The sequence below is a fragment of the Arvicola amphibius genome, chromosome 5 (genome assembly GCF_903992535.2).
Source record: "Arvicola amphibius chromosome 5, mArvAmp1.2, whole genome shotgun sequence".
Classification (NCBI taxonomy): domain Eukaryota; kingdom Metazoa; phylum Chordata; class Mammalia; order Rodentia; family Cricetidae; genus Arvicola; species Arvicola amphibius.
Window position 1 is genome coordinate 100,636,927 of NC_052051.1, and position 27,933 is coordinate 100,664,859.

The 27,933-nt window shown below is 38.0% G+C and overlaps 1 protein-coding gene across 4 annotated transcripts in view; it reads right to left on the minus strand.

Annotated features, from left to right (window-relative positions):
• The window catches only part of Nol4 (nucleolar protein 4), a 352,858-nt gene that overhangs the window by 225,050 nt on the left and 99,875 nt on the right, over positions 1 to 27,933 (minus strand). For all 4 annotated transcript variants that reach the window (XM_038330862.1, XM_038330861.1, XM_038330859.1 and 1 more), the window contains 2 exons: positions 1,571 to 1,682; positions 505 to 617 (listed from right to left, as the gene is read on the minus strand). In XM_038330862.1, the coding sequence (XP_038186790.1) occupies positions 505 to 617; positions 1,571 to 1,682 (225 nt within the window). The remainder of the gene's footprint in view (positions 1 to 504; positions 618 to 1,570; positions 1,683 to 27,933) is intronic.

The following is a 27,933-nucleotide window of genomic DNA, read 5'->3' on the forward strand; positions in this document are numbered from 1 at the left end:
ATAGTAACCTGAACCATGAAAATGTCTGTAATAAAAAGAATTGTGATCAATTCTCTCTGAAAAATGCAGATGTTTAAACAAAACATTATTAAATAACAATTCATAGGAAAAAATGATCTAAAAGATATAGATGTGGCTGACAGGGACATGATTGAACTGGAAATGATCTTAAATTGATTCTTCGGTTTCTGAGAGAAGACAGGTTCAAAGGTTCTCTGTGCTTGGCTACTTTCTGGGTAAGGATACTCAGGATTTGTTAGCTCTTTGCCTAGACCGCCTTAGTGGTGATTTAGTAAGACAAAGGGATCTATATCACACAGCACTAAGGAAGATGGAGTCATCCAGGGAAACTGCATCCTGGCTGGGGCACCTTTATACCCTTTCCAAATCAGTGAGGCACTGGTGACATTTCTTTCCATTAACAATATCAATTACAGCCTTCACATGGCACCATGCTCAAACCCATAGTCATAGGTGCTGCATTCACAAGTGTTTCCGGTTTACCTCATCTTGCTGTGAGTTTAGCAACTGCAGCTTCATGTGCTTCATGTACGCCATGGTGATTGGCATGTTGTAGTCAATCATGCTGGTCACCAGTGTAGGAGGCTTTCCATTATCTGCAACAGAATATTTTAAGTCCATGATGAATGTGACACTGTGCTCCAGCTGCAGCTTCAGGGTGAATCAGTGTGTCTAATTAAAATATAGTCTTCAGTAATTAATGATTAAAAATCTCAAAAGCACTGTAGATGAACAGTACAAAATATAACATGCAAATTTCTACAAACTGTGTTGGCCCAAAAAACAGACTGGACAAATCCACTATTTCTTACTGTAGAGTAACTTTAATTATCCTGAATAAAATAAATAAAACTAATATACTAATTAAGCACTTAAAAAAGTCTTTCAGTGAACAGTTATTATATATATACATGTGTATATATATATATATATATAAATACATGTGTGTATATATGTATGTGTGTGTATGTATTACTGGGGTTAAAAGAAATTTGTTTATTTTTCTTTCTTTTGGAAGTTAGGCTATCTTCTACCACATGGAAGGGTCTTAAATGTGCCTATAAGATTAATCTGATTATTGAGATAGTTTAATGCTTAAGAAATTATATAATTCAATGAATAGAAAAGTCAAATTGTGCTTATATAAAAATTTTAATTGAAGGCATTTTATGTAATCTGTAATTTTTGAAAAAAGGTATTCTATAGACTGGAAAAGTTATTTATAGTATTGAACTTTCTTACTGAGTATATTTAAAATACCAAAAAGTAGTACCACGGTGGAAATTAAAACAGTGTTATAAAAATAATATTTGTATCAAAAAACCAAAAGAAAAAAATAATACTCATACTGTTGAAATTTCCTTCTAGGAGTGGATCCTGAATTATTTTGTAAGTAGGTGCACATGGTCCACTGCTCACAACTTGAAGAAATGAGATGATGTGACTTGTTGGACTGTTTCAATCTTCCACATTTTTATAAAACGTAAGGTATAAATTGACCATATGAAGAAAAATGACTTCAAATCTCACTATTGGGCACTGTGGCTACCTTTGTGGTCGGTTCCATCTGGGTTCAAGTGCATTCTTTTCTGACACTCGGAACAGCTCATTAGAAACCTTGTCACCGCTTCTCTTGGTAGGAAGGCGTAGCTCTCTGAAATCTGAAATGATTCACAAAACATCAGTGTTATTGTAGGAGCTGACTGAGCAAGAGTCCCCAGAAATAATCACTGTCTTTCCCAATAAGACGCATTATTCCATAATGGCAGTAAGCACAATGAAGGCATGCACGGCAAACCATGCATCATTTCAAGAAATATCTTTCCAGCTTGATCAGGTGACTCTTAACAACAGCCAGAAATGTCGTGTGAAAGACAAAGCATTGGCTGCATCTGGGTAGGTATGTGCTTTTTGTTTCTGCATTTCTTTTAGGAAAATAATCACAATATGCAGAGATTCTTGTGGATTTTCAGCATTATTGAATATTGCTCTTTAAACTTATTCACAGCAAGATTAAATTTGGACTCATTTCATCCATACATTTTAAAATTTAGCCCCAATGAGAGACAATGAACTTTGGATTCTGCATACTGATCATTTCTGCATTATTGCTTTAAAATATTTTTAGAGAATAAGCATAAAATTCATGTATATACTGTAGCAGTTAATTATCCTCTCCACAAAAAATGACACACTTGGGAATGAGCTTGGGCCACCTAGCTTATTTATTTTATGCAACTTTCATAATTTATGTCTAGAATAGCTCATATTGCCAGAGTAGTATTTCCTACACTCTATACAAACCTTATGTTTAGAACTATGATCTTGTTTTAAGGCAGCAATTGATACTCCTGTTATGATGACTTGCTTAACATTAAGTTTTTCATGAAAGTGTTTCTCTCACCAAAGGAGACAACTCTGTGATGTAAAAATGTAGATTCTAGGCCTCTCTCTATGAAAGCTAGTGCTGACTCACAGTGCTACTAGAAGTCTGATGCCAGCATCTAGTTTTCCCCAAGAGCTCTACAATGTCACAAAACAGATGATGATGTCAGTAGGAGGAATAACTGAGCTATAAATTTGATGCATACCTTTGGGATCACTTCTTAGGTGTATGCTTGACTATTACAAACACTGATTTATTTCAAGTTAGTATACAGGAGAAGGAAATGTGTAGCCAATCTATCATTGAAAGAATGTGCGTGCCCATTCTCTTGTTCACACGGAGGTGAGTTTTGCTGCTCCATGCCACAGAAGGAGCACATCATGGAAAAAGCAGCACATGCTGAAACCCAACACTGCAAAGCTAATGCTTTTGATTTGATGCCTTAATCAGGAGTCCCCATTGACCCTTACAAAAAAAGCATTAAACAGCTCTCTAAGCCTTGCTCAACAACAAGAAAATTGTGCCTGATACTGGAAACCTAACTACTCAATGCTAGTGAAGTCATGGCTACTGGAGGAAAATTTACACCCACTAACTTACTACACCAGTACAATCCTGACAACAATGTAAACATTCATCCATATACCCACAGATAAATGTCCGAACTCTTCATCAAGGAAATTTCTCTTTTCAACACATGGAATCTATTACAAAAATCCAAAACCCACCAAAATGCAAAGTTGTGAATCCCAGTTCCAATAAATATATCTACAGAATACTCCCAAGACAACATTGAGGGAGAGGAGGTGGAAAGACTATACTAGTCAGAGAATCAGGACTTTGTTGGGAGATTGTATCTCCCAGTAACATCAGAAGCTATACTTGTTAAGTCTCACCAACATGACTGCCCAAACATGGGCTGAACAAGATAACACCAATGAACATGCTAAACTACATGGAGAACCTACCATAAGGCCTGTACCCTACATGAATAACTATAGGCAATGGAAGAAAACTGGGAGCAAGATAGGTGGTCCCCCAGGAAAAACATACAAACCACAACAGCTGCTCAGGCGTGTGAGGTGAAGACCCATGGAAGGTTTCACATCTTTTCCTTATTTCCTAAACACCCACTATCTCTACTCCTTTCCTGATCTCTTCCAAACCAAGCCCCCAAACCAAGAATTTTTAAGGGTGATATCACCAAGGAAGAGAAAGAAGAGTGCCAGAATCATCTCATCATGGAAAACTATACTTGTTTAAACAAGAGGCTGCCATTCAAGACTACTGTACTAGCATAAGAGAGTACCACATGGATGAGACAAAGAAATCGGAAGAACACCTAATGAGGAAGGTAGGAACAGCAATTTCATGCTGCTGTGTTACAACTATTCCTCAAGTCCATATAGCAGAACTTAGCAAAGGAGATCCTATGCATGGCTGAAGGAGAGGGAATTGATCATGTGACCTCAGTATAGAACTGGACCTTAATGGCCATCCTACCCTCACACTCCAGCATACATTTTTACATGTGATCAAAACTGAGTTGTAATTAAATTAAAATAGTATAACTATGAAATATTCTGTGTAAGCTGCTTAGGAACAAAATTGAGATGGAGGAAGGGTGGATATGGGAGCAGGGAAGAAGTTATCCTAACCAAGGGAGCCATTTTAGGGCTGGCTAGAGTCTTGGCTCTAGAGGGGTTCCCAGATGTCCAAGGGGATTTCCCCAACTAGTTCCATGGGCAGCAGAGGAGAGGGTGCCTGTAATGGCCTTATCCTATAGCCACATTGATGGACATCTTGCATATCACCATAGAACCTTCATCTGGCAATGGATGGAGACAGAGATAGAGACCCACATTGGAGCACTGGACTGAGCTCCCAAGGTCCAAATGAGGAGCAGAAGGAGGGAGAACATGAGCAAGGAAGTCAGGACCACGAGGGGTGCGTCCACCCACTGAGACGGTGGGACTGATCTAATGGGAGCTCACCAAGGCCAGCTGGACTGGAGCTGATGGAGCATGTGATCAAACTGGACTTTCTGAATGTGGCTGACAATGAGGGCTGACTGAGAGGCCAAGGACATTGGCACTGAGTTTTGATTCTACTGCATGGACTGGCCTTGTGGGAGACAAGTCTGTTTGTATGTTCACCTTCCTAGACCTGGATGGAGGGGAGGACCTTGGACTTCCCACAGGGCAGGAAACCCTGACTGCTCTTAGGACTGGAGAGGAAGAGAGAGTGGGGGGAATGGGAGGGAAATGGGAGGAGGTGAGGAGGTAGAAATTTTTAAGAAAGACAGACAGACAGACAGGAAGGAAGGAAGGAAGGAAGGAAGGAAGGAAGGAAGGAAGAAAAAAGGAAGCTGTAAATATATGTGTGTGTGTGTGTATAAAGTCAGTTATTTGACTGCTGTATATTATATTAATTGTCTTTATACTCTTTTTTTTTTTTTCTTTTTTTTTTTTTTTTTTTTTTTTTGGTTTTTCGAGACAGGGTTTCTCTGCAGCTTTTTTAGAGCCTGTCCTGGAACTAGCTCTTGTAGACCAGGCTGGCCTCGAACTCACAGAGATCCGCTTGCCTCTGCCTCTCGAGTGCTGGGATTAAAGGCGTGCGCCACCACCGCCCGGTTTGTCTTTATACTCTTTACCTAAGATAATTAAATAAAATTCTTTCGAGAAAAAAATCCCATAGCAAATAGACAGCTGATAAGAACCAAGACTTGATTTTAAAAAGTATCAAGTCATAAGTGAAGATGGTTTATGAGGAAGGATCTTTATATTATATGACAGTTGGAAACAAATAAAAAATCCAGAGTAAATCCTTACTCATAAAGAATTATTCTAAATGGAAATGGACTAAGTTTTCCAACCAAAAACCACAGAGGGCTGAATGGTAAAAATAAAGATAAAATCCATATATAAGCCATCTATCCATGAAAGATTTCTATAAAGAATAAAATGTATGCATGCAGGAAATGAATATGTCTAAAAATATGCAACTGACAATCAAAAAAAAATAGGTGACTTTATCTGTATTAGACATAATAGTATTGCCACAAAAATCAATATAACATTATAAAGGAATTAATTATCAAAATGATATAATGACTTTAAGTATACACACGTTCAACACAGTACCTAAAGATATAAAGGAAGTAGTAATATAGCTAAAGAGAATGGCAGATAGCAATAGGACTATCCAGTGATTTGATGGAGACTTGAGGTCTATGTCCCTCATGGGTACCAGATGTATCGGAATTCAGGTCACCCATGTGAAATCCTTCCAAATGCTTTAAAACCACCTATAAATCACTGGCACTGCTTTATACAGTTTAATTGTTAGGCAAATTGGGAGTGGGTGGTGCATGTTTTGGGGAGAAGATGTAGGCATATTTCTATGAGTTCAAGGCTAGCCTGGTGTACATAGTAAGGTCTAGGCCAGTCAAGGGTACATAGTAAGACTCTGTCTCAAAACATAGACATCCTTTTCTGAAAAGAACTGGAGGAGGAGAAGATAGGGCTAGGGCAAGATGTGTGAAAGGGAGGGCATGAAAAGAGAGGAGGAAACAGAAACTGTGGTTGGAATGTAAAACAAACAAAACACAAAAATAAAGATAAAAGCTAAATGCTTCACAAATCATTATCCATGTGTTTGATTCACATGTAAAATTTTACATGTTTTTTATCTATTGTTGTTCGATCTATGAATGTAAAACTTGCATAAATGGTGGGCTGACCATGGAATAGCAATGGAGAAATTCTGAACCTTCTTAAGTGGTGGGATGACTACGGAAGAGCAATGGAGGAATTCAGAACCTTCTTAAGTGGTGGGCTAACTATGACATCACAATGGAGGAACTCAGTACCTTCATAAGTGGTGGACTGACTATGACATCACAATGGAGGAACTCAGTACCTTCATAAGTGGTGGACCTGACTACTGTGGCATCACAATGGAGGAACTCAGTACCTTCATAAGTGGTGGACTGACTATGGCATCACAATGGAGGAACTCAGTACCTTCATAAATGGTGGACTGACTATGACATCACAATGGAGGAACTCAGTACCTTCATAAGTGGTGGACTGACTATGACATCACAATGGAGGAACTCAGTAGCTTCATAAGTGGTGGACTGACTATGACATCACAATGGAGGAACTCAGTAGCTTCATAAGTGGTGGACTGACTATGGCATCACAATGGAGGAACTCAGTACCTTCATAAGTGGTGGACTGACAATGACAATGGTGCAGGAACTCGGTACCTTCATAAGTGCAGGAATGACTATGAAAATAGCAATTGAGGAATTCAGTCCTTTTCTTTCAACCACGAACAAAGGTGAAGAAACACCAGACGTGAGTGACGCTTTAGGACATTGAACCACCATGGCAACAGAATGTTTGTCCTTCTTAAGAACACACAACAGCTTCCAGAAAGGAACAGGTGTGTGACAATGAAACAAGACTCAGACCCTACAAGACTTTTTCTCTGAATGCTGATGTGAAATTAGACGTTACCAACAGGAAGGCTAAAGAGATAGCTCAGTGGGTAAACGTCCTTGCTGCTCTTGCACAATGCTGGAGTCCATGTCCAAGCCCTTATATTAGGCATCTAGCAATAGCCTGCCACTCCAGCTCCAAAGGAACCCATGCCTCCCCCTTGCCTCTGAAATCACGCGAATACACAAATAAAAATGAAACACAATCTCTTTTAAAAATGAAAGGAAAGTATCAAAGAGAAAAAGATGAAATACAATCTCTTTTTTAAAAAGCAATTATGTAGGAGAAAAGTTGGAATATTCACAAATGCATGAAAACCAGTTAACAATTTTCTAGGCAATGAATGGGTTAATAAATTTAAAACAGAAAATACCTTGAAACAGTTGAATTGGAAGAACAAGTCAAATGGTTGGCATACAAAGACAAAGGACTCTAAAAGAAAAGGTGTTAGTGACAAACACCTACATTATGATATAAAAGGAAAGTTTTTCAAATAAACAGCTTTATAGCTGAATAATATAGAAAATGTGCAAACATTTAAACCATGGTTAAAGGAGAAAGAAAACTTCCATACTATAAAAAGACTATATAAATTCAAGTCTACCAAATCATCCCTAAGAGAACACTAAAAATGATCATTTGGATTAAAGAGAAAATGAACACAAATGAGAGGCCTCAAAAAGGACTACAAATTTGAAAGGAAAATGCAAAATTGTCTCTGTTTATGGATGGCATGATTTTTACATTTACAGAAAACTGTAAAATGCAGCAAGAGCTGTAACAAACTCAGGAAGGAGACAAGATAAAAGATACCAAGAAAACAGTTGCATTTCTACATATAGTAAACTATCCTCCAATTATAAATGCCATTTAAACAGTGGCAACAATGAGATAAATGGTATATTTAATAGAGTATTTTAAAGTTCCAAGCATTAAAAACTACAAAATGCTTTTATTTATGAGACAGTGTCCTACTCTACAGCTCAAGCTTGACTGTAACTCACTTAGCCCGGATTTGCATCTAACTCGTGACAATCCTCTTGCTTCTGACCCCCAAATGCTGAGAATACAGGCATCAGCTACCATATACAGGTGAAGCAACAATTGATGAAAAAATGGAAGATATCAGTAAATGGAAGAATTCCATATGTTTATGGCTGAAAGAATTGATATTATTAAGGTGTCCTTACAACTCAAAATGATCCATAGTTTAAATATAACTCCTATAAAATCCCAATAATTCATATAAGCATAAAACTCAAATTCATTTGGAACCACAAGGGGCTGTTTACATGTCAATGCAATTGAGCAAGACATGAACTACTTGATTTCAAAACATCCTCAAAGGCTACAATAATCAAAAATGTCTGATAGTGACACAAATACACAGCTAAATCAATAGAACAAGATATACTGAACATAAATCTATGGATGTGCCATAGATTTGTCAAGAATGTATGTGAGGAAGGGATTGATCATTTTAATAAGAAGTAAATAGAAAATCAGACACATAAATACAAAACAAAGGTTAGCCCACTCCTGTGTTATAACCAGCAACTCAACATGAGTGAAAGACTTAAATGACCTGAAATTTTTGACATGTTGAAAGGAAATATAGGTAAAATCTTGACAATGAGTGATGGCTTTCTAGATATGATCTCAAAAACAAAATCAAAACAAAAAATGAGATTGCAACTGATAAATTTTTTTCAAAGAAAAAGAAACTGTGAATAGTATGAAGAGTTAACCTATCATATAGAGAAAATATTATAAACTATGTATCAATAAAAGTGTTAATGTTGAAAATATATGAAGAATTCAAATAATAAATAACAAAATAATCTAGTTTTTAAAATTGCGCTGCTATGGCCTGAATCTCGCATTATTTCCAAGTTCTTGTGTTTCAGTCTTTACTGCCGTGGTAATGGGGGTTGAAGGTCACTGATGGAGCCCTCACGAGAGGGGACCCAAAGGACCTTTATCACTGCTCTCATTTAAGAGACTTAAGGCAAGCTGTCCTCTTTTTTTTGCCTTGAACCACATGAGAGTTCTTGATTTTAGCATTCATACACAAAGTATATTATAGCAAGATAACGTGTTATCTGACAGTATACAATATCTTGTCATTTATTTATGTTCCAAAAATATGAAACAAAAACAACAACAAGAACAATAAGTGTTGATGTTTTTGAAGAAAGCACTAGATAAAAAAAATATTAGAAAGACCTTATACTATCCTGGGTTGGCAGAATACTATGAAAACTATTAATACTATGAAAACCATCATTTTACTAAAGTAACTTGTGGATTGAATGACATTCTCTTAAATTCTAATGACATTTCACACAGAATTAGAAAAAAAATCAAATCTAAATGTAAACACAAAAGGCAATGGGACAGGAAAGCAATCCTTACCCACCCCCTAAAACTGAGGATGTATTGAACATTTAATCACAGACTACACAACAGAGCCATAATGACATAGATATCATAGTAGTAAAGTTAAAATAGACATGTAGAACAAAGGCACCAAATACAAAACCCACAAGCAAACCCACAAATTTATATTTTGACAAAAATGTAAGAACACACATTGGATAAAAGATTCTGAACAAAGTAATATTGGTAAATCCAGATATCTACCTGCAGAAGTATGAATCTACATCTCTCACCTCAAACAATAATCAATTAAAAATATATCAAATTTTGGTACATTAATATGTGAAATGCTGAAACCACCACCATAGGAAAACACTTCCAGATAGAGGCTTACGTAATAACCCTCTGAAAACAAGACTCCAATAGCAGAGAATGTCACATCAAGAAGTGACTAATAGGGTTGCATTAAATGACAAAGATTCACAGAAAAAGAAAATAAATAAAATGAAGACACAGACAAACTATGAAATGAAAAAAAAAAATTCCCAACTACACTTCAGGACAGGGTGTTTAAAACCTGAAATGAGCAATACGTATAAAACTTAAGCATAAAAAAGTCTAAAACTGCCCATCAACTAATGAGTCAATGGAATTGACAACAGTTTTCAAAAGAATAAACATAGATGATCAATTGTTTAAAAGCAGTTTATGCACTGAGATGGGCAAATGGGAGGTAAAACTCACTCTAGTAAGAATGTGAGATGATGTTGGAAAAGAATTCATCTATGGTCATCAGTGTGGAAGTTCTCAAAATAAAAAAGGATAGGACTACCGTTATGACAAACTACCATGATTGGGCACATACCCAAAGGGCTCTACGTCCTATCAGAGAGTTAGTTGCGTATCCATTTTCACTGCTACACTCTTCCCAGTGGCAATAAAATGGAATGATAGTAGATACTCATCGAGAGATAGATGGATATACTAAATACCTGAAAACATACATATGAAGGATTTTTATTAAGTCATGAAGAAAAATGAAAATATGAAATTTTTCATAAGATGAATAGACCTGGAAATTACTACACTCAGTGAGGTAACAAATATTCGGAATGATGAATGTTGCATATGTATTTAAAAGTTCTAGCTTTGACCATGACATATGGGTACATACTTAAATGCATTGGTACAAGCCAAGATACTAGAAAGGTGACCCTGACTGTGGAGAAAAGATTTTGAGCAAGTGAGGGAGGAGTAGTACATACTTGTAATCAGGAAGTACAAAAGAGACTACCCGGGTTGGAAGAGTTTAGGAGAGGGAAAATAGACAGAAGAAGGGGAGGATCAATCAAGACAAAGTATATATGAAAACACCAAAATGAAGCCTATTATTTTGTATGTTAACTAAAAACCAAACAAAACCCACAAACTCTGAGGCAACATTCAAAACTTATGTTCACAAAACATATCTTATAAATAAACTTTAAAGCTCTTAAATTGCCTATATTTGAAAAATAAATTTAACAGAGTCTGGAGACAAAATACTCTCACTTGATCCTGGGGATATCATTTTTCAGTGTTATGTACAATCATATTAAAAGATTGTTAAGAAACTCCCCTTGAATATGAGGTATATGGTAAGGACCCCTGTGGCCGTGCCAATGAAAGCACTATTTGCATTGGCCGATATGGAAGGATGAAAGCCTCAACACCCTTCATGTGATAAACAACAACAGTTCTAAGCAAAATCTATAACAACGTTGTTGAAATGGCTCAGTAAAATTCTTGCCAGACAAGTATGAGAACCTGAGCTCAGATACCCAGAGTTTAAGAGCACTGGGTGTCAGTGCACACTTAGACTTCTACCCCCGGGAAGGTATAGGCAGCAAGCTGCACAGCCAGCCTGGAAGAACTTGTGAGCTGGAAGTTCAGTAAGAGATGATATTTCATAAAGTAGGATATACAATGATGAGGTGCAAAAACGTGTCAATCTCTGGCCTCTATATACAGGTACATATGCCCCTGCACATACATTCACACACACACACACACACACACACACACACACACACAATTTTAAACATGAAAAACTTATTAAATACAAAAAAGCAAAAATATTAGAGGCTGGGTGTCCATCGTGGCAGTAAAGCAACTGTGTCACAAATGTTAACTCTGGGGCCCATTTGAAAATAAAACCTACAAAGAAAAAATATAACATTGAAAATCTATCTCTCCAGTCCCCAAATTAGATGTCAGCATTTTTTTTTTAATGAAAGAGGAATAAAAGCGTAAAAAGCACAAAGGAACTGGCTCCAAGATTCTGTGAGACCAAAGAAAGAGACAGCCATATTCAGGACAAAAGCTTGGACCTGGGTGGCAATGTTAATGAATTCCCACAATTTGGATAGAATGTAGAACCACATGTACTCATCAAGACAAAAGTGACTTTAATCAAGCCAGGATGCACCTTGCTTTATCTGAGGATAGCGGAGCACAGTCAGGTCCATTTTTAGCACTTGAAGTCTAGTATAACTCCACTCAATCAGAATTTGTCTATGTTTAGTATTTGTGGAAACTGTGTAAGGAACTTGGCCAGGACTGCTCAGGGACAATCACAGCAGGTATGACTCAAGATGGTTATTACTGTGTCAAGTTGAATTCATGGAACTAATTTGGAAAAATAGTAGCAAACTGATCCACATGCAAGATCAGATCAGTGATCAAGCTATAAAGGGGTCAATTCTGCTTTTCCCTATGGATGTTTAAAAACAACTACAAAAACCCTAACAATTAAGAATGTATTTTTGGGAAATCCACTGACAAGTATTATAACTAAAGAAAAAGGGCACTCTGTCTGGCCAATCAATATCTCATTGTTGGGAAGAAAGAGGACCAGTGTTTTAAAAGTGACTTCAGACTCCAAATGTTATTGACCACCCATCCAACATAGTAAAATGCAGGGGGACAAAGTCAGGTACCAAAAAGCATTGAAATGAAGAAATCAATTATAAGTAAACCAACTTGCAGATTTCATCCTGCAAACTCAGCAGCAAAGAGTACCAAAACTTTTCCTTTTATACATAAAATCATGTTAATGTGATTGCCCGTGGTAGGTTAGTGATCCACACTAGGAGTCTTCCTCAGTCATTGCCCAAGATATTTATTTATTTATTTATTTATTTATTTATTTATTATTTTAAAAATTTCCATCTCCTCCCCTCCTCTTCCCCCTTCCACCCATACCCCCACTCCCTCTCTCTCCAGGCCAAAGAGCCATCAGGGTTCCCTACACTATGTTAAGTCCAAGGTCCTCACAACTCCCCCCAGGTCTAGGAAGGTGATCAGCCAAACTGACAAGGCTCACACAGAGCCCATCCATGCCATAGAGACCAAGCCCATCGCCTCTCTGAATGTGCCAAGATATTTTTGAGACAGGTCTATGATGGAACATTTAGCCTATCCATTTGGTGACCCAGAAAGTCTCAGGGCCCCCTTGGCCCCCACATTCCAGTGATGGAATTACAAGCTTGCATCCCCACAAGCAGCTTTGACATCAGTGCCCAAGGCTCAGGTCTTCCTGCTTATGTGCAATCAACTTTACCTACTGAGTCATGCCCCCTTACACACACTTTTTAAATATGAAAATTTTGCATATAAATAATAAATTATTATTCCAACTTGGATCTGAATATGTAAGTATAAAGGTTAATCTGTTATGAGAATCATTTAATAACAAGTAGTTGTCTTGCTGAATTTTTCACTTTTTATCTCATGGTTGTATAATCCATCTTTATTTCATTAATCAAAACACAAAGTACTGAAATCTGAGACAAAAACTTCTACCAGGGAATTTGAAATGAGATTATTTCCCCCATGATTTCATTCTCAGCACCAGTCATCTTTCTTTAATGTCAAATGAATTACATGTATCCTTTCAGCAGAAAGAGTATTCAACTTGTACAGAACCACATAATTCTCAGGTCTGTGAATAGTAAAGTATAAGCCATTCTCATGATTAAGATTCACGCAGATTATACAATACCATGACCTGGTTCAGACATGGTACAGAGGAAATCCTTACCAACCCATCAATGTAAGGTCCTATTTCCTGTTTACCCCTCACAAGAGTCCTTCAAACAGTTCTCTATTATCCTGTGATGATTCTTCTGAAAAATGAAGAATCTGCACATCAGAGCGATGTGTGTTTTGCAATCAAATACAAGGCTAAATTTGAAAATGTGGTTTTGGGTCTGTCTCTTGGGTCACTCTAAATTTCTAAATTATATGCACCTGTGGCTACTGTCTCTTGAGTGAAACAGAAAACACAGTGTTAGAAGAGTAATCTTACAGTGTAGAGTAAGTGTTCTAATACATTTACAGTATCTGCTGACATGAGGTTCTGTAATCATATAAAATGCTCTAACTTGTTTTGCACTCAGTATTCTGAAACAGAGGGTACAACTCTAACCTGGTCTCGGTTTACAAAATTTCTTAAGAAAGACATCTGAATACACATTAAAAATGCATAATTCTACTTGGAAGAAAGTAACTGACTATTTACATGTTCCACGAGAACTGGCAGCTAAAATCGTGGCTTATCAGCAATGCCATATAATTCAAAGAGTGAGAACTTCTGATATTAATGCAATGAGTTAGAGGAATGAAGTCATTTTCTTATCTAAAGGAATAAGATTTCCTCTCTACATTGGGCATTTACATTTCTTCTTTCCACCTGGTTTATTTAATTAACCAGGGACAGACATAATAAAACTACATTGAAATACTATTTCATCCCATCAGATTGGCTGTTATTCAAGATGGAGGTCCATGCCTGTAATCCCAACACTCAAGAGACTGAGGCAAGAGAATTTCTGTGAAGCCAACATGCAAAAAATAGAGAATTGCAAATAAACATGACTCTAAGGAAAAACCTCATCACAAAACAGGAAGGAGGAAAGATGGAGGGAAGAAGAAACGAAGAAAGGATGGAAGGAAGGAAGGAAGGAAGGAAGGAAGGAAGGAAGGAAGGAAGGAAGGAAGGAAGGAGAGACCTCATCACAAAACAAAAAGAAAGGAAGGAAGGAGAGAGGAGAAAGAGGGAGGGAGGGCGAGACAGAAAAGGGAAAAGAAACGAAAATTGACAGAAAATACTGTTAAGATGAAGAACAAAATGAACCTGGGTACATAGCTGGTCAGAATGCAGCTATTAGCATTATCAAGACTACCAGTATGAAAGTCCATTAATGAAATAGAATTAGAATCACCATTTGGTCCAGCTACACCACTACTGACTATTTATCTGAAGAAATCAAAGTCATCATAGCATGGACATGCTTGCACTATTTACTGCAACATTATTAACAACAGCCAAAATAGGGAACCAAACTGAGGCCTAGTAACAGAAGAATGGATAAGGAAATATATATATATATATATATATATAGCCACAGAGAAGAATAAAACTATGTCTTGGTGCAGGAAAATGGTAAGCAAAATAGACTTAGACAAAAATGTATGTCTTTTTATACATACAAACTAAATATATGTTCATGTGTACATGTGCATATACATGGCATGTAAACAGGAGAGGAACTTTTTGAGAAAGGAATGTTTTAAGGGAGAAAAGAGGTGAGAAGAAGGGAGAGCCAATGTGTTGAAAAATAGAACCCATATATGTTTTTTCTATAGTTGTATATATTTTCATATAATTTTAAATAAACTCTCATGTCATTTTTATATGACCGCAACACAGAAAAGGAGAGTATTTGGGGGCAGAAAGGGAACAGCAGGAGGGAGGAGAGGCCAATAAAAGATGAAGCGGTGAATAAGGTGTGTATGTGTGTGTGTGTAAATATTTATATATATATATATATATATATATATATAAATGTATAAAACTGTTATACAGAAACCCACTATTTTGTACATCAACTCAAAATGATACTAATTTTAAAAGTTAACAGGAAGCAGAATAGAGACTTCTACTGGTTGGATACCAATCTTAACCCAAGATTTAAAACTAATGCAAGAGCTGAAGTAGTGCTAAATCATGGTGAGTTGTGAGCCTGAACCATTATTTTCTAGAACAACAAACAGAACTCAGCAAAACACAAGAGTTTGTGTTCAGTGTTGTACCATGTTGAGCCAAGTATACCAGTGACCACCCGCCACTTCTGAAAGAGCAATCTTACAGTCACTCATGTAGGACGATGGCTTTGTCTACAGTACTAGGTAGGCAGGCTCTCTGCCACTGAGCTACATCAGTGACAAAGAAGTGACATGATATGTGGGTAGAATGTGACTCTTTCCAGAGTCTGAGCTAGAGAGCAATTCAAAGCTCATATTGTCGCAATAATTTATAAAAAATCTCTACATTAATTTATAATAAGAATTAACACATTTGAAAATCACAACTTCCCCCAATATTGCACAGCATGTTCTTGTAAAACTTTGCCCCTTAAAGGTCAAACCACTGTAATTATTTTTATGAAACCTTATTCATAATAGGCGAAGAATAAATTACATAATCATCTTCTAGTGAAATTGTTTTCTCTGCCTTTGGGAAAACATCTAAAATAAACTACCTGCAACACATATAACATGATATGCAGCTGGTAAAAAATATTTTTAAATTAATTAAGTTAAATAGAATTGAAAAGAATTTCAAAATCTAAATACAAACCTTATTCAAAGCTGTAAAGTCACAAGGCTTGAAAGGAATACACATAATAATTAAGGGATTTCTCAGGTGAGACACATCTTGTTGCTTTGCATCTTATTGAATGGGTAATCACTGTAATTATTAGCTAATGTTGCTAGATAAGGTTCTAGGAACTAACGTGATCAAACAGGCCAAATTATTTGAATCACCTATTGGTAATTACTCGATTAATTTTGCCGTGATTTTTGAAAGCTGCTTTGATGAGTATGAGTATTCAACATGTAATGTCTGCTAAGTGACGAGTATAGAAATAGCCACAGTCAAGTCGATTAGGCCAGCAGTCAGGCATGCCAACCTGCCAATCAAAATGTGTTCACTGGGGACCTTGAACTTAGCTTCAACACTCTTTTGAAATGGCTGTACTATGTTGTACCTATATGTTTATAAATCTGTGCTAATGACCAACTGAATTTCTGTCTTTCATGATATTTACATTATCAAAGCCAGGTAGACCTGCCCATCAGCAAGCCCACTGCTGACCTGTGGAGTGTTCTCACACTTGGTTGGGTTCCTCTCAGTCCGACAGTACTACTGCCTTTGCTTCTCCTAGCTTGACACCATTATTCTTCCAGTTTGCTATTTTCAGCCTATTTTATTTTTCTTTCTTTAATCACTTTCTACATTTAATCTTGTCATGTTTTCACTAGTTCTGAAGGCTGTTTGTACTCATCTGAGGCAGGGAAAGATGACTTACTACAACCAGAGAAATTTAGGGTTAATTTTTATTATTTATTCATGTGCATATGTGTCTTTGTGTGTCTATGTCATGTGAGGATGTGTGCCCACAAAGGACAGGTAAACTCATTAAATCTCCTAGAGATGTAGTTACAAGTTGTTGTGAGTCAGTTGATGTGGGTTCTGGGGCCAAAATCAGGTCACATGGAAGAAGAGCAATCTCTTCAGACTCGGGATGTTAAACAAAACTAAGCTTGCTAGACAAAACATAAGTAATCCAATGTCATTTGATATGTGAGAATATGGGTTTGCATCTGAAGGTTATTGCTGTTCCAAATTTAAAACAAAATATTTGGTCAGGAACATCTGAGAATATGAGAATGAAAACGCAAGTCCGGGTGTGCAGAAGAAATAGGGAAATGGCCTGCAGGCAAGCTTATTACCACATTGATCTGAAACAATGTTTTCCAGCTTTAAATCATCTACTTCACACTATATCACCATCCTATCCACACATTCATGATGCTGATTGATTGATGGTTTCTACTCCTCATGATGTTTTTGATATTGCAGCCCACTACACGGTCTGGATAACTCCCAGGGGGATGCACCTGGAAATGGAGAAGCGCTGGTGGAAAAACACGGGCATGTATCTGTCTAGCCACAAGATTCTATGCTGAGAAGGTGGTGGTAAGTGGCCACGTTTATAATGAAAGCTGGCAAAGCCAACAGAGGACGAAAGTGAGTGGGAATATTTTTAGACAGCTCAGGTCATTTTTTTTTTCAGACAGCTAAAAGCAATTTGAAGAATGGAGGCAAATGCTTCAAATGTGGTGGGGAATGCAAGAAATAATGGAATGGGATACAGGAGCAAAAATGTCCACTTTCCACAGAGACAGGAAGCCACATAAAGTCACTGCAGGTCCGCAAGAGCCTACCAGAAGAAAACACACAGAGGAAACGTCCCAGAGCCAAGGCAGAGGAATCTCAGACTATATCATCCTCCCCAGAAGAGCAAGGACAAGGAAGTAAAATGTGGTTCAAGTTAAATGAGAGGATTTTTTTAAAATTGGAAATAACTTTACTTCATTATATTCTAATTTAGATACATTGCACTATAAGGAAAATATCTCTTCTATTTGTATGTGCAGGTGCATGCGTGCAGATTTACATCAAATATACAGAGGCCAAAGGACAACATGAGGTGTCATTCAGCCCTTTCAGAGACAGATTTCCTCACTGGCCTGGAATTCACCTAGTAGTTTAGGATTACTGGCCAGAGGGCCTGGGAAGCCACCTGTGGCTGCACCCCAAGTCTGAGTGTGCAAACCTGAGCCAGTGCACAAGCCCATCTGTGTCTTCATCCCAAGTCACAGAGCACAAACCTGAGCCAGTACACATGTCCCTCTGTGTCTGCACCCCAAATCTGAGTGTGCAAACCTGAGCCAGTGCACAAGCCCATCTGTGTTTGCACCCTAAGTCCAAATGTGCAAACAAACCAGTGCACAAGCCCAACTGTGTTTGCACCCCAAGTCTGAGTATGCAAAAGAGCCAGTGCACAAGCCCATCTGTGTTTGCACCTTAAGTCTGGGAGTTCAAGCCTGGGTTACTACTCTAGTTTTTGGTTTCTCAAGTCAGGGTTCCTCTATGTAACAGCCTGACTATTTTGGAACTCACTCTGTAAATCAGGCTGACCTCAAACTCACAGAGATCAGCCTACTTCTGTCTCTGAGTGCAGGGATTAAAGGTATGCACCACCACTGCCCAACCTTTTTAAAATAAATAATAATAATAATAATAATAATAATAATAATAATAATAATGGTTCTGGAGATCAAACTCAGGTCATCAAACTTGGGCAGACATTCTACCTTACTGACCAAGAGTTTTTCTTTTCCTTTTCCTTTCTCATAATAATGGGCTTTATTTTACATTAATTAAAATAATCAATTAAGTGTAACCATATCGTAATTCAGATAAACCAAAGGTTAACAGTCCCATTTTCGTGTCAGTTCTTATTGAGGACTACTGGGCTTCTAGAAACAGATTGCTGGAGAAGAGAATTCTGACACTAGATGAATAAAATATGAACAGATGGGCCCTGGAAAAGGTTTTGCTCACACATGTTTTCTAATAGTAAAAGGAAAGAATCCCTAAATATTGAGTGAAAATAGGACTCAGCAAAGCCAGTGTTTATAGAATTCCCAGCAGCCTGGAGAACTGCACTGAAACACATGATTGTGTACATAAGAGTAGAAAACGTACCTCTACTTCCCCGTAGGAGTGAGTAGAACATGGTTAGTTGTGCATCTGCTAGGGCTAGGGAGAAAGACAAACTCTTCCTGGTCTAGTGTTCTGTGTCACATTCCTGACCTCCTGCCTTTGCTCCCCTCTATGCCTTGCCCTTCCTGTGTGCTGCTAGTCCAGGAGCATCAGCAATTTCCTGGGTGCAAGCATGCCAAGTATACAGTTGTTGCAGACACCTAACATGGGCAAATTAGCCTTCTTATGGTTATGGAAATAGAAGAAGTTTAGGGTTGGAGATATTGTCCAGTAGGTAGGTGTAGCAGCAGGCTGCTTGTTGGTTCCTGGCTGCTTAGCCTTGAAATAATCACACAAAACTGTACTATTTAAATCACTGCCTGACCCATTAGCTCTAGCTTCTTATTGGCTAACTCTTACATATTAATTTAACCCATCTCCATTAAGCTATGTATCGCCACATGACAGTGGCTTACTTGCAAAATTTCAGCATGTCTGACTCTGGCAGTGGCTACATAGCTTCGCCCTGACTCCACCCTTCTTTCTCCCAGCATTCACTTTAGTTTTCCCCATCTAGCTCTTTCTGTCCTGTTATAGGTCCCAAGCAGTTTCTTTATTCATTAATGGTAATCACAGCACGCAGATGGAACTCCCACATCAGTTAAGAGTGCTCAGAACAGCCGGGCGGTGGTGGTGCATGCCTTTAATCCCAGCACTCGGGAGGCAGAGGCAGGCGGATCTCTGAGTTCTAGGCCAGCCTGGTCTACAAGAGCTAGTTCCAGGACAGGCTCTAGAAACTACAGGGAAACCCTGTCTCGAAAAACCAAAAAAAAAAAGAGTGCTCAGAACACTGGCAGAGGACAATTCAGGTCCCAGTACCCTCAAAAGTTGGCTAACAGTCACTTGTATGTCGATTTCCAGGTGCATCCAATGCCTCTGGTCTGCACTAGCACCTGTGCTAATATGCACACACCTACACACAGACACATGCATAATAAAAAAATAAAAATTAATTTTTTTAAAACAGATGAAGTTTAGATTTCAGACTCTAGGAGTTAGAGATAGGGCTCCACAATTAGGAGCAGTTGCTGCTCTTGCAGAGATCCTGGGTTTGATTCCCAGCACCCAAATGATAGCTCACTCTCATCTGTAACTCCAGCTCCATGAGATCTGATGCCCTCTTCTGATCCCTGTGGCTCCCAGATACACATGCTGCATGCATACATGCAGGCAAATCACGCATACATGTTAGATATGAACAAATAAACCTTTGGCTTTGAGACTCTGCTAATGAGTTTGGTCCTTTGTTACCTTGTTTACTTAGATGAGTGAGGTTCAGGGGATGATGGGAATGACAGTAAGATAACGTAACAAGGGGGAAAAATTTAGTTATCTGAATTTTACAATTGCTCAGCATCCGGAAAATTAGTTTTTAGAGGCACTACATAAAGAATTTATCACCCAGTTCCCTTTAAAAATGTCACATCTGGCTACTCACTATGATCACGGGTGAGTTTTCCAAGCAATAAACTAGGGGCTTTGCCTGCTGAAAGCATGATCTTGAGGAAGAATCTTCTTAAGGGCCTGAAGCACTTACAGAAATGCCACCTGTCTATCCCAACCTCTCTCACCTCTTTTTGGAAGATATGTTTTATAATTCATAATATAAAACTTTTTAATATTTACACACCTACTGGATTTATCTGCAATAGCTATGTTTTTTACATGTTCTATACCAATGTGGAAAAAAAAAGGAAATACTAGGTATAAATTTCAAATTCTCAGAAGCATCTAAATTACTGCCTTAGCTTCTTTACAGACAGTCTTTCTAATCATGACAGTGTCTGGGTGATACTCAGGTACACCCGTGGTGCCCGCTGACCATGGGGACAGTGTCTGAGTGACACTCAGGTCCACTGTGGTGCCCGCTGACCATGGGGACAGTGTCTGAGTGATGTTCAGGTACACCCGTGGTGCCCGCTGACCATGGGGACAGTGTCTGAGTGACACTCAGGTACACCCGTGGTGCCCGCTGACCATGGGGACAGTGTCTGAGTGACACTCAGGTACACCCGTGGTGCCCGCTGACCATGGGGACAGTGTCTGGGTGACACTCAGGTATACCCGTGGTGCCCGCTGACCATGGGGACAGTGTCTGAGTGACACTCAGGTACACCCGTGGTGACAACTGACCATGGGGACAGTGTCTGGGTGATACTCAGGTACACCCGTGGTGCCCGCTGACCATGGGGACAGTGTCTGAGTGACACTCAGGTACACCCGTGGTGCCCGCTGACCATGGGGACAGTGTCTGAGTGACACTCAGGTACACCCGTGGTGCCCGCTGACCATGGGGACAGTGTCTGAGTGACACTCAGGTACACCCGTGGTGCCCGCTGGACCATGGGGACAGTGTCTGAGTGACACTCAGGTACACCCGTGGTGCCCGCTGACCATGGGGACAGTGTCTGAGTGATGTTCAGGTTCACTCATGGTGCCCGCTGACCATGGGAAAGATGTCCTGAGGAGAGAGAGCTGCGTGAAGAATAGCAGAGAAAAAATAGGATTAAAAACGGATTTATTTTTATTCATTATGAAATGAAAATAACTGATTTTCATAATTCTGGTGAAAGCCATTCTCAGTTCACAGAGATGCATGCCTAAACGCCTGGGGGGTAATATCTGTAGGTCACTGTGAGACACAGTTGACCCAAAACAAAATAGACTTTTTGTCACATGCTTAAATAGAAGATATCTATTTCTCTCATTTCTTCCCACATAAACAATTCTTCATTTTTTAAAACAAAAATATCCATTTTATTTTAATAATCACTACAATATTCGAAGCAAGCACTGTGTTGAAACCTTTACATATATGATTTATGGACATCCAAACAGCAGCTTCAAAGTAATCACAATGCCAAGATAACAGCACAGAATTTCTACTCTCAGGGTTCAGACTCATATTTGCCTGGCATCATAGCGGGTATGTTCTCTTTCTAGTAACTCACTCGAACCCTCTATATCTTGCTAGTTTCTGCAATTGTATCCTATACCAATTTGATACATAGATAACCGTTTCGGCATACGCACATGTTTGCTTGATAAATTCGGGGTTTTATTCACTGCAACATGATGGTACCCAGGAAAGCATAAGCCTCTGAAGTGAGTGGGAAGTAACTGTTCCTGGTACTTTACAAAGCTGCAGTATCTCACCTTCACCACTAGGGTGCACTGACGTTGCAATTTACTCGGTAGATGCAGCCTAATGGAAATGCTCACACAGGTTGATTTCCTTCCAGAAAAGCTGATTTGGACATGATTGTTTAATAAGAAATTCATTTGGGACATCTAATTTGATGTTAGTCAATGACAAAATTTCTTCTGTAAGTTCTCACATCTTTCGACTGTCTCCACTGCCAACAAAAATAGCTCCAGTGTATCAAAGATCGGTGTGACATCTCTGCCACTATCATAGACGACACTACGTCAGTTTTGACAAGGGAAGCATGCTGTCCTTCTGATTTAGGGTTCCTACAAGATGAGATAAATGGCCAAGTTATTGCTTCCTTTCTAGTTGTTTCCCCCATGTTTGTCCACATATTTTTTATTAGGTTGAATAAATAATAGGTTGTAGCTGTCCCTAACATAAAAAATGACAACATTGAGAGTTTTAAATTTAAGCTTTTCCCAATATGCAGAATAAAATGGGTAACATGTCAGTATGTGTGTGGGTGTATACTGGTGTGTAATGAGAGAGAGAGAGAGAGAGAGAGAGAGAGAGAGAGAGAGAGAGAGAGAGAGAGAGAGAGGAGAGAGCGAGGGAGAGAGAGAGAGAGGGAGAGAGAGAGAGAGAGAGAGAGAGAGAGAGAGAGAGAGAGAGAGAGAGAGAGAGAGAGAGAGAGAGAGAGAGAGAGCACCTGTGTGTCTGTGTGCATGCAGGTAGCTAAAATACGTATGTGGAAGCATTGAAAGTCATAACTGGCTGGACTTGCCTCAGAAGTGGCAGCATTATATAATGTGCACAGCTGGAATGAACCAGTCAGTGCAAGGAATAGTCACAGCACCTCCATTGTTAAGTGGAGAATCAAAGCTTTCCCAGAGTCACACAAAGAAAAATCCCCACCCTCTATTAAATTATTTTTGCTTATATGGTGCTCCAAAATTTGTGAGGGGAGGGGCGCTGCTCACTCAGTCCATCAATTATCCCACACCTATGCTCACAGCAGTTGGTTGGAGGCAGAAAATTACTCCATCGTTACTGTTTTATCCAAGCTATTAATGCTATTTGGTCAACCAGGCAAAATCTTCATAGATTATAGTTTCTCCTTTCTGTATTTATTAAGCATGCAATATGAGCCTAGTATTGTATAGCAGTATCAGAGAAATATGGGTTTTCCAACTTAGCCATTAACAAAAAAGAAGAAAATAACCTCATATAGTTTTTGTAAGCTATTTATAATGGAACAATAAATATTCATTTACTATATTTAATGATACTGATAATTTGGAATAGTGCAATTCCTACCTATCTCAGATATACAGAATTGTTATTTAAGGCAGTAGAATCTCTAATATTAAGTGAAATAAATAATGCATTCTGTATAAAGGAGGCAGAATGTTTATTTGTTTGTCATTGTATGTTGATTTTCTTTTCACAAGTCAAAGAACATGGCTTACAGATATTAGCTTAGCTGAGACTCACAGAATATCTCCTGTGTCCCTTTTGTAATCAGCAGAAAACTATTATTATATTGGATCTATGGCAAAAGATGAAAAAATATCAAGAAAGATGAGAAATAGCTTTCTCACACAGAGACACACTCACTCATACACACACATACACACTCTCACACACACAACATGCTTTCTATTCTATTAGTGTGTCACACTTACAAAGAACCCTTTCTGAGGAATGTAATTTTCCTGATTTTTAATCTAATACTTTCATATCAAATTATTTTGAGATACTCAAATCCCTTTAAATTGTGTCCTCAATGGATGGTTTTTTCAAATGTTTGAACGCTAATGTCAAGGCTTTCTAACATCGTATAGGAGACCAAGTTCTTCACTTGAGTCAGAGGCCAGAGTGTTTCCTCACAGTCCAGAGAGGGCATGCACCCACGGTGAGGACAGCAGCTTCAGCCATGCTTTGCCTTGGACTCCCTTGCTGGACCTGTACTTAATTCAAGCACATCGAGCAGCCCAACTTATTCTCAGCCTCCATTTGCCTCGGAACACAGAACTTTCATATAAACATTGGGGGGTCAATGGTCCAAGTCAAATGCATTAAGTTCTAAACACTAAACTTGGGGTACTGAAATAAAAAGAGAAAATAGGCTTGGGACATGTAATCATAGATCTCAGTTGACAACTTGTTGAGAATTAGAAACAACTGGGAGACGGGACGATGGGTATGAACACCTGTCAGAGATTATCTTCTATAGGTTAGGTGAAGTGAGATTTGCCTACTCTGAGTGGCACAATTCCCTAGGCTGGGATCCTTGACTGTATAAAAAAAGAGGAAGTGAGCTAAACACAACAGCATTCGTAGATTTCTGCATCTACACTGTGGGGTGTGAGCAGTTCCTTCAAGATGCTGATGCCTTTACTCCCATGCTATGATGGATTGTATCCTTAAACTGTAAGCTGAAGTAAAAGCTTCCTCCTTTGAAATGTTTTTGTCCTGTTTGTGCAGTTTTATCAAAGCAACAGGAAAAGAAACTGAGACAAGACCAAAGTTTTCCTGGCACTAATCCCTGCTTCACTGAGTGGTCGCACCAAATTGCCGACACAGAAGTACACAATCTCCAACGTGTTTAGAGCAAAGATGCAACAGGAAACAGATGACTAAGAAGCGCAATCTACAGGATGGTCATCATTTTCAGGACAGGAAAAAAGGGCCACGGAAGTGCCCTGATATCGGTTGCTCTGGAATTTAAACCTACTTAGGGAGCTGCATACAGTATAACCCTGAAAGCTTGTTTGAAAAAGTGGAGAAAAAAAAATGGACAATCTGTGGGCATAGGTATTTTAGGTCTTTCTTCTTTGATTGCTATTTTAAAATCCTACATCTGTGAAAAGCACATCACACGCCCATTTTATCATCATTGTCATCATCATCATCACCATCACCATCCCTGCAGAACAACACAGCAAAACTATTCTACCTCTGAGTGATGCTCGTCAGCCAATCTGCTTTTATGAAAGCTGAGAGCATCCCATGTACTCTGTCCTGACTTATGTACATCTGTTCGCTCACTGTGTTGAGTATTTTCATTTTTTGTTCCAGGGAGAGCAAAAGCCTCACATATTACCATTACATTGTAAACCATTTGAAAGATAAGTAGAATAAGTCCTGCCATGTTATATACATGAGTCTGCAACTTTTTGAGTCAAAAAGATTTTGAATTAATTGTTAGGATTTATTATGTTTTAGCTTAATTAAGTCTCTCCACACCAAAAGGTGTGTCATTCATCATGAGTTCACAAAAACACTCTGAGAGTTTTTAATAACAAACTAGTAGAATTAAATGTAGGTTAAAATATCCATTTTAAAGCTAGAGCCATAGAAACAGTAGATATTTTCCAAAGCACAGGGCAAAACTGATGCGAACAAAAGCTTGAAAGTCGTGTGTTCTAGACAGTACACAACATTGTTTTCCCTGAAAAATGCCGAAGAAGGATAAAGTCCTGTATAAACATGCTATTTCTAGACTGTTTCTCTAAAACAAAACCTTCCATGCCCATTGAAAGCAAGGCTTTAAAGAGTAGGCTTTGTGATTGATAAGAAAGGGAGAGACTGGTAGGGTAGCTCATGATGAGGTCCATGTTCCTGTGAGCAAACTCCCTCATAAGCTCTTGTGAGCAACACAGATGAAACTAATTGGATCATCAGAAAAAAAAATACTAAAGTAGATGTGGTACTCACGGGAAAGAGGAAGGGAACAAGAGAGAATGATGGGTGAGAAAACATGATTGAAATACATTATGCAAATGCATAAAAATGTTATAATGAACCCCATTGTTAGCTGTCACTAATATATGCTAATAAAATATATTAAATTTTTATATTTCATTAAATTCAATATTTTATTTAAAATTATATTTTAAAATATTAAAAAGTCAGTTTTAATATTTTTCAGAAGATTAAGATGATAAGTTCCTAGGAAAATTAATAAGCAAAAATTAATCTTTGAAATATGAAAATTTTCTATCTTGAGACCTAAACTTTAGAACCAGCAAATCAAAGGATAATCCTCTGTCTGGAGAGCTAAGTTAGCCCCCTGTCCTGCACACTCTTCAACTAGGATCCCAGGAATTAATTGGGTAGAGAAAAGCATAGCACTCATCACAAAACCAATATGTGTCAAGCCATTTATATCTATAAAGCCATTTGCTCCACCATGCAGATCAGTACCTCTTTATAAAGGCAGGAAAAAATGAAATTAATTGCCTACCACACTACAGATAGCAAAGAAATGCTAACTCGGAAAATTAGAACTATAGCTGTCTGGCTCCCAGCATTTCTTTTTCTTTTTTTCCTCTAACATATGCTCTCTACCATTAATTAAATAAATGTCATTATGGGCATACATATACATATACACATATACACATATACACATATACACATATACACATATACACATATACACATATACACATATACACATATATACATATATACATATATATATATATAGAGAGAGAGAGAGAGAGAGGGAGGGAGAGAGGGAGGAAGAGAGAAAGAGTAATGGTTGTGCATTAATTATTTCATACTACAATTTATGTATGCTTGTGAACACATACACATGGAGAATTTCTCACACTGATGACACTGTCTTTCTAGTAGTCCCTAACTTAAAACCTGTTTCTAAAAAAACAGCCTTGATGAAGGGAGAGGAGTGACAAGAGGCACCTAGAGAACAGCAGTGCACTCACTAAGGAACCATTTAGGCCAAAGTAAATTATTGTTAAGGACTGAAACACAGGACAATATGCTATATGTAAACTATTATTGTATCGTTAATTCTGAAGAGACAGTACATATCACTAAAATGTATTTCGACATTCAAGTTTTCATACAAAGATATATTTCTACCTCAAGCACAGTGCTAATTAAATGGTCTATTATGTTAAAGTAGATAATTTATAAGTTAAATATAGCCAAATACATTACAGGAAACACAGCCAATGCTATAGTAACTGTTCATAATAAATTTATTTGAATATAAGAACAACCTATAAAATAATGAATAACTCCTAAATAATTAGGAAAGACTTTATATATTCCAAAAATGTGTCATTTTTGTGGATTTTCAAAGCTCATGAGTTATACTATATACCTTACAAATTTTTCTGTGGCCAAATTAGATTAAAATAAACTGTAATTGGTATAATGCCTAGATATTTCAAGGAATGATATACTGCAGATAGAAAACCAAATAGCATTCAATAGTTAATTCAATATTAAAAGACCACCATTTCCTGCAGAGTGGAAGCAGAATATTTGCAAAAAGGCAAAGTAAAGAAAATGAACACTAAATCTATTGATAATACTGTTAAGACATGGTATGCTTTTATGATTAGTTGTACAAGTATAGTTTCTTGGCCATGTAGAAAGGGAGAGAAAGGTAATAAACATAATCGGCATGCTCTATTTGTTAGGAGTACGAGAAAAGGTGAAGTCTAATTGGAACTGTTATCACTGCAAAAGAATCCTAGCTAATGAAGCCGATTTGTACTGTTGAGAACTAAGTTCTGGCCCCACAGCCTTTGACTCCAACAGCACAGTGCCATTCCATTTTTGCTGCGCTTTAGTATTATGCTCCATTAATTGCACATTTGCATTAACGTTTAGCATTACATCCCACTCATCATATAGTCATGTGCACAGTTTCACTGATACTGCAGATTTTCCCCATATTGAGTTACAGCTGTATAAAATGGAAATGTTTCCTAATTAAAATTCATTTGAG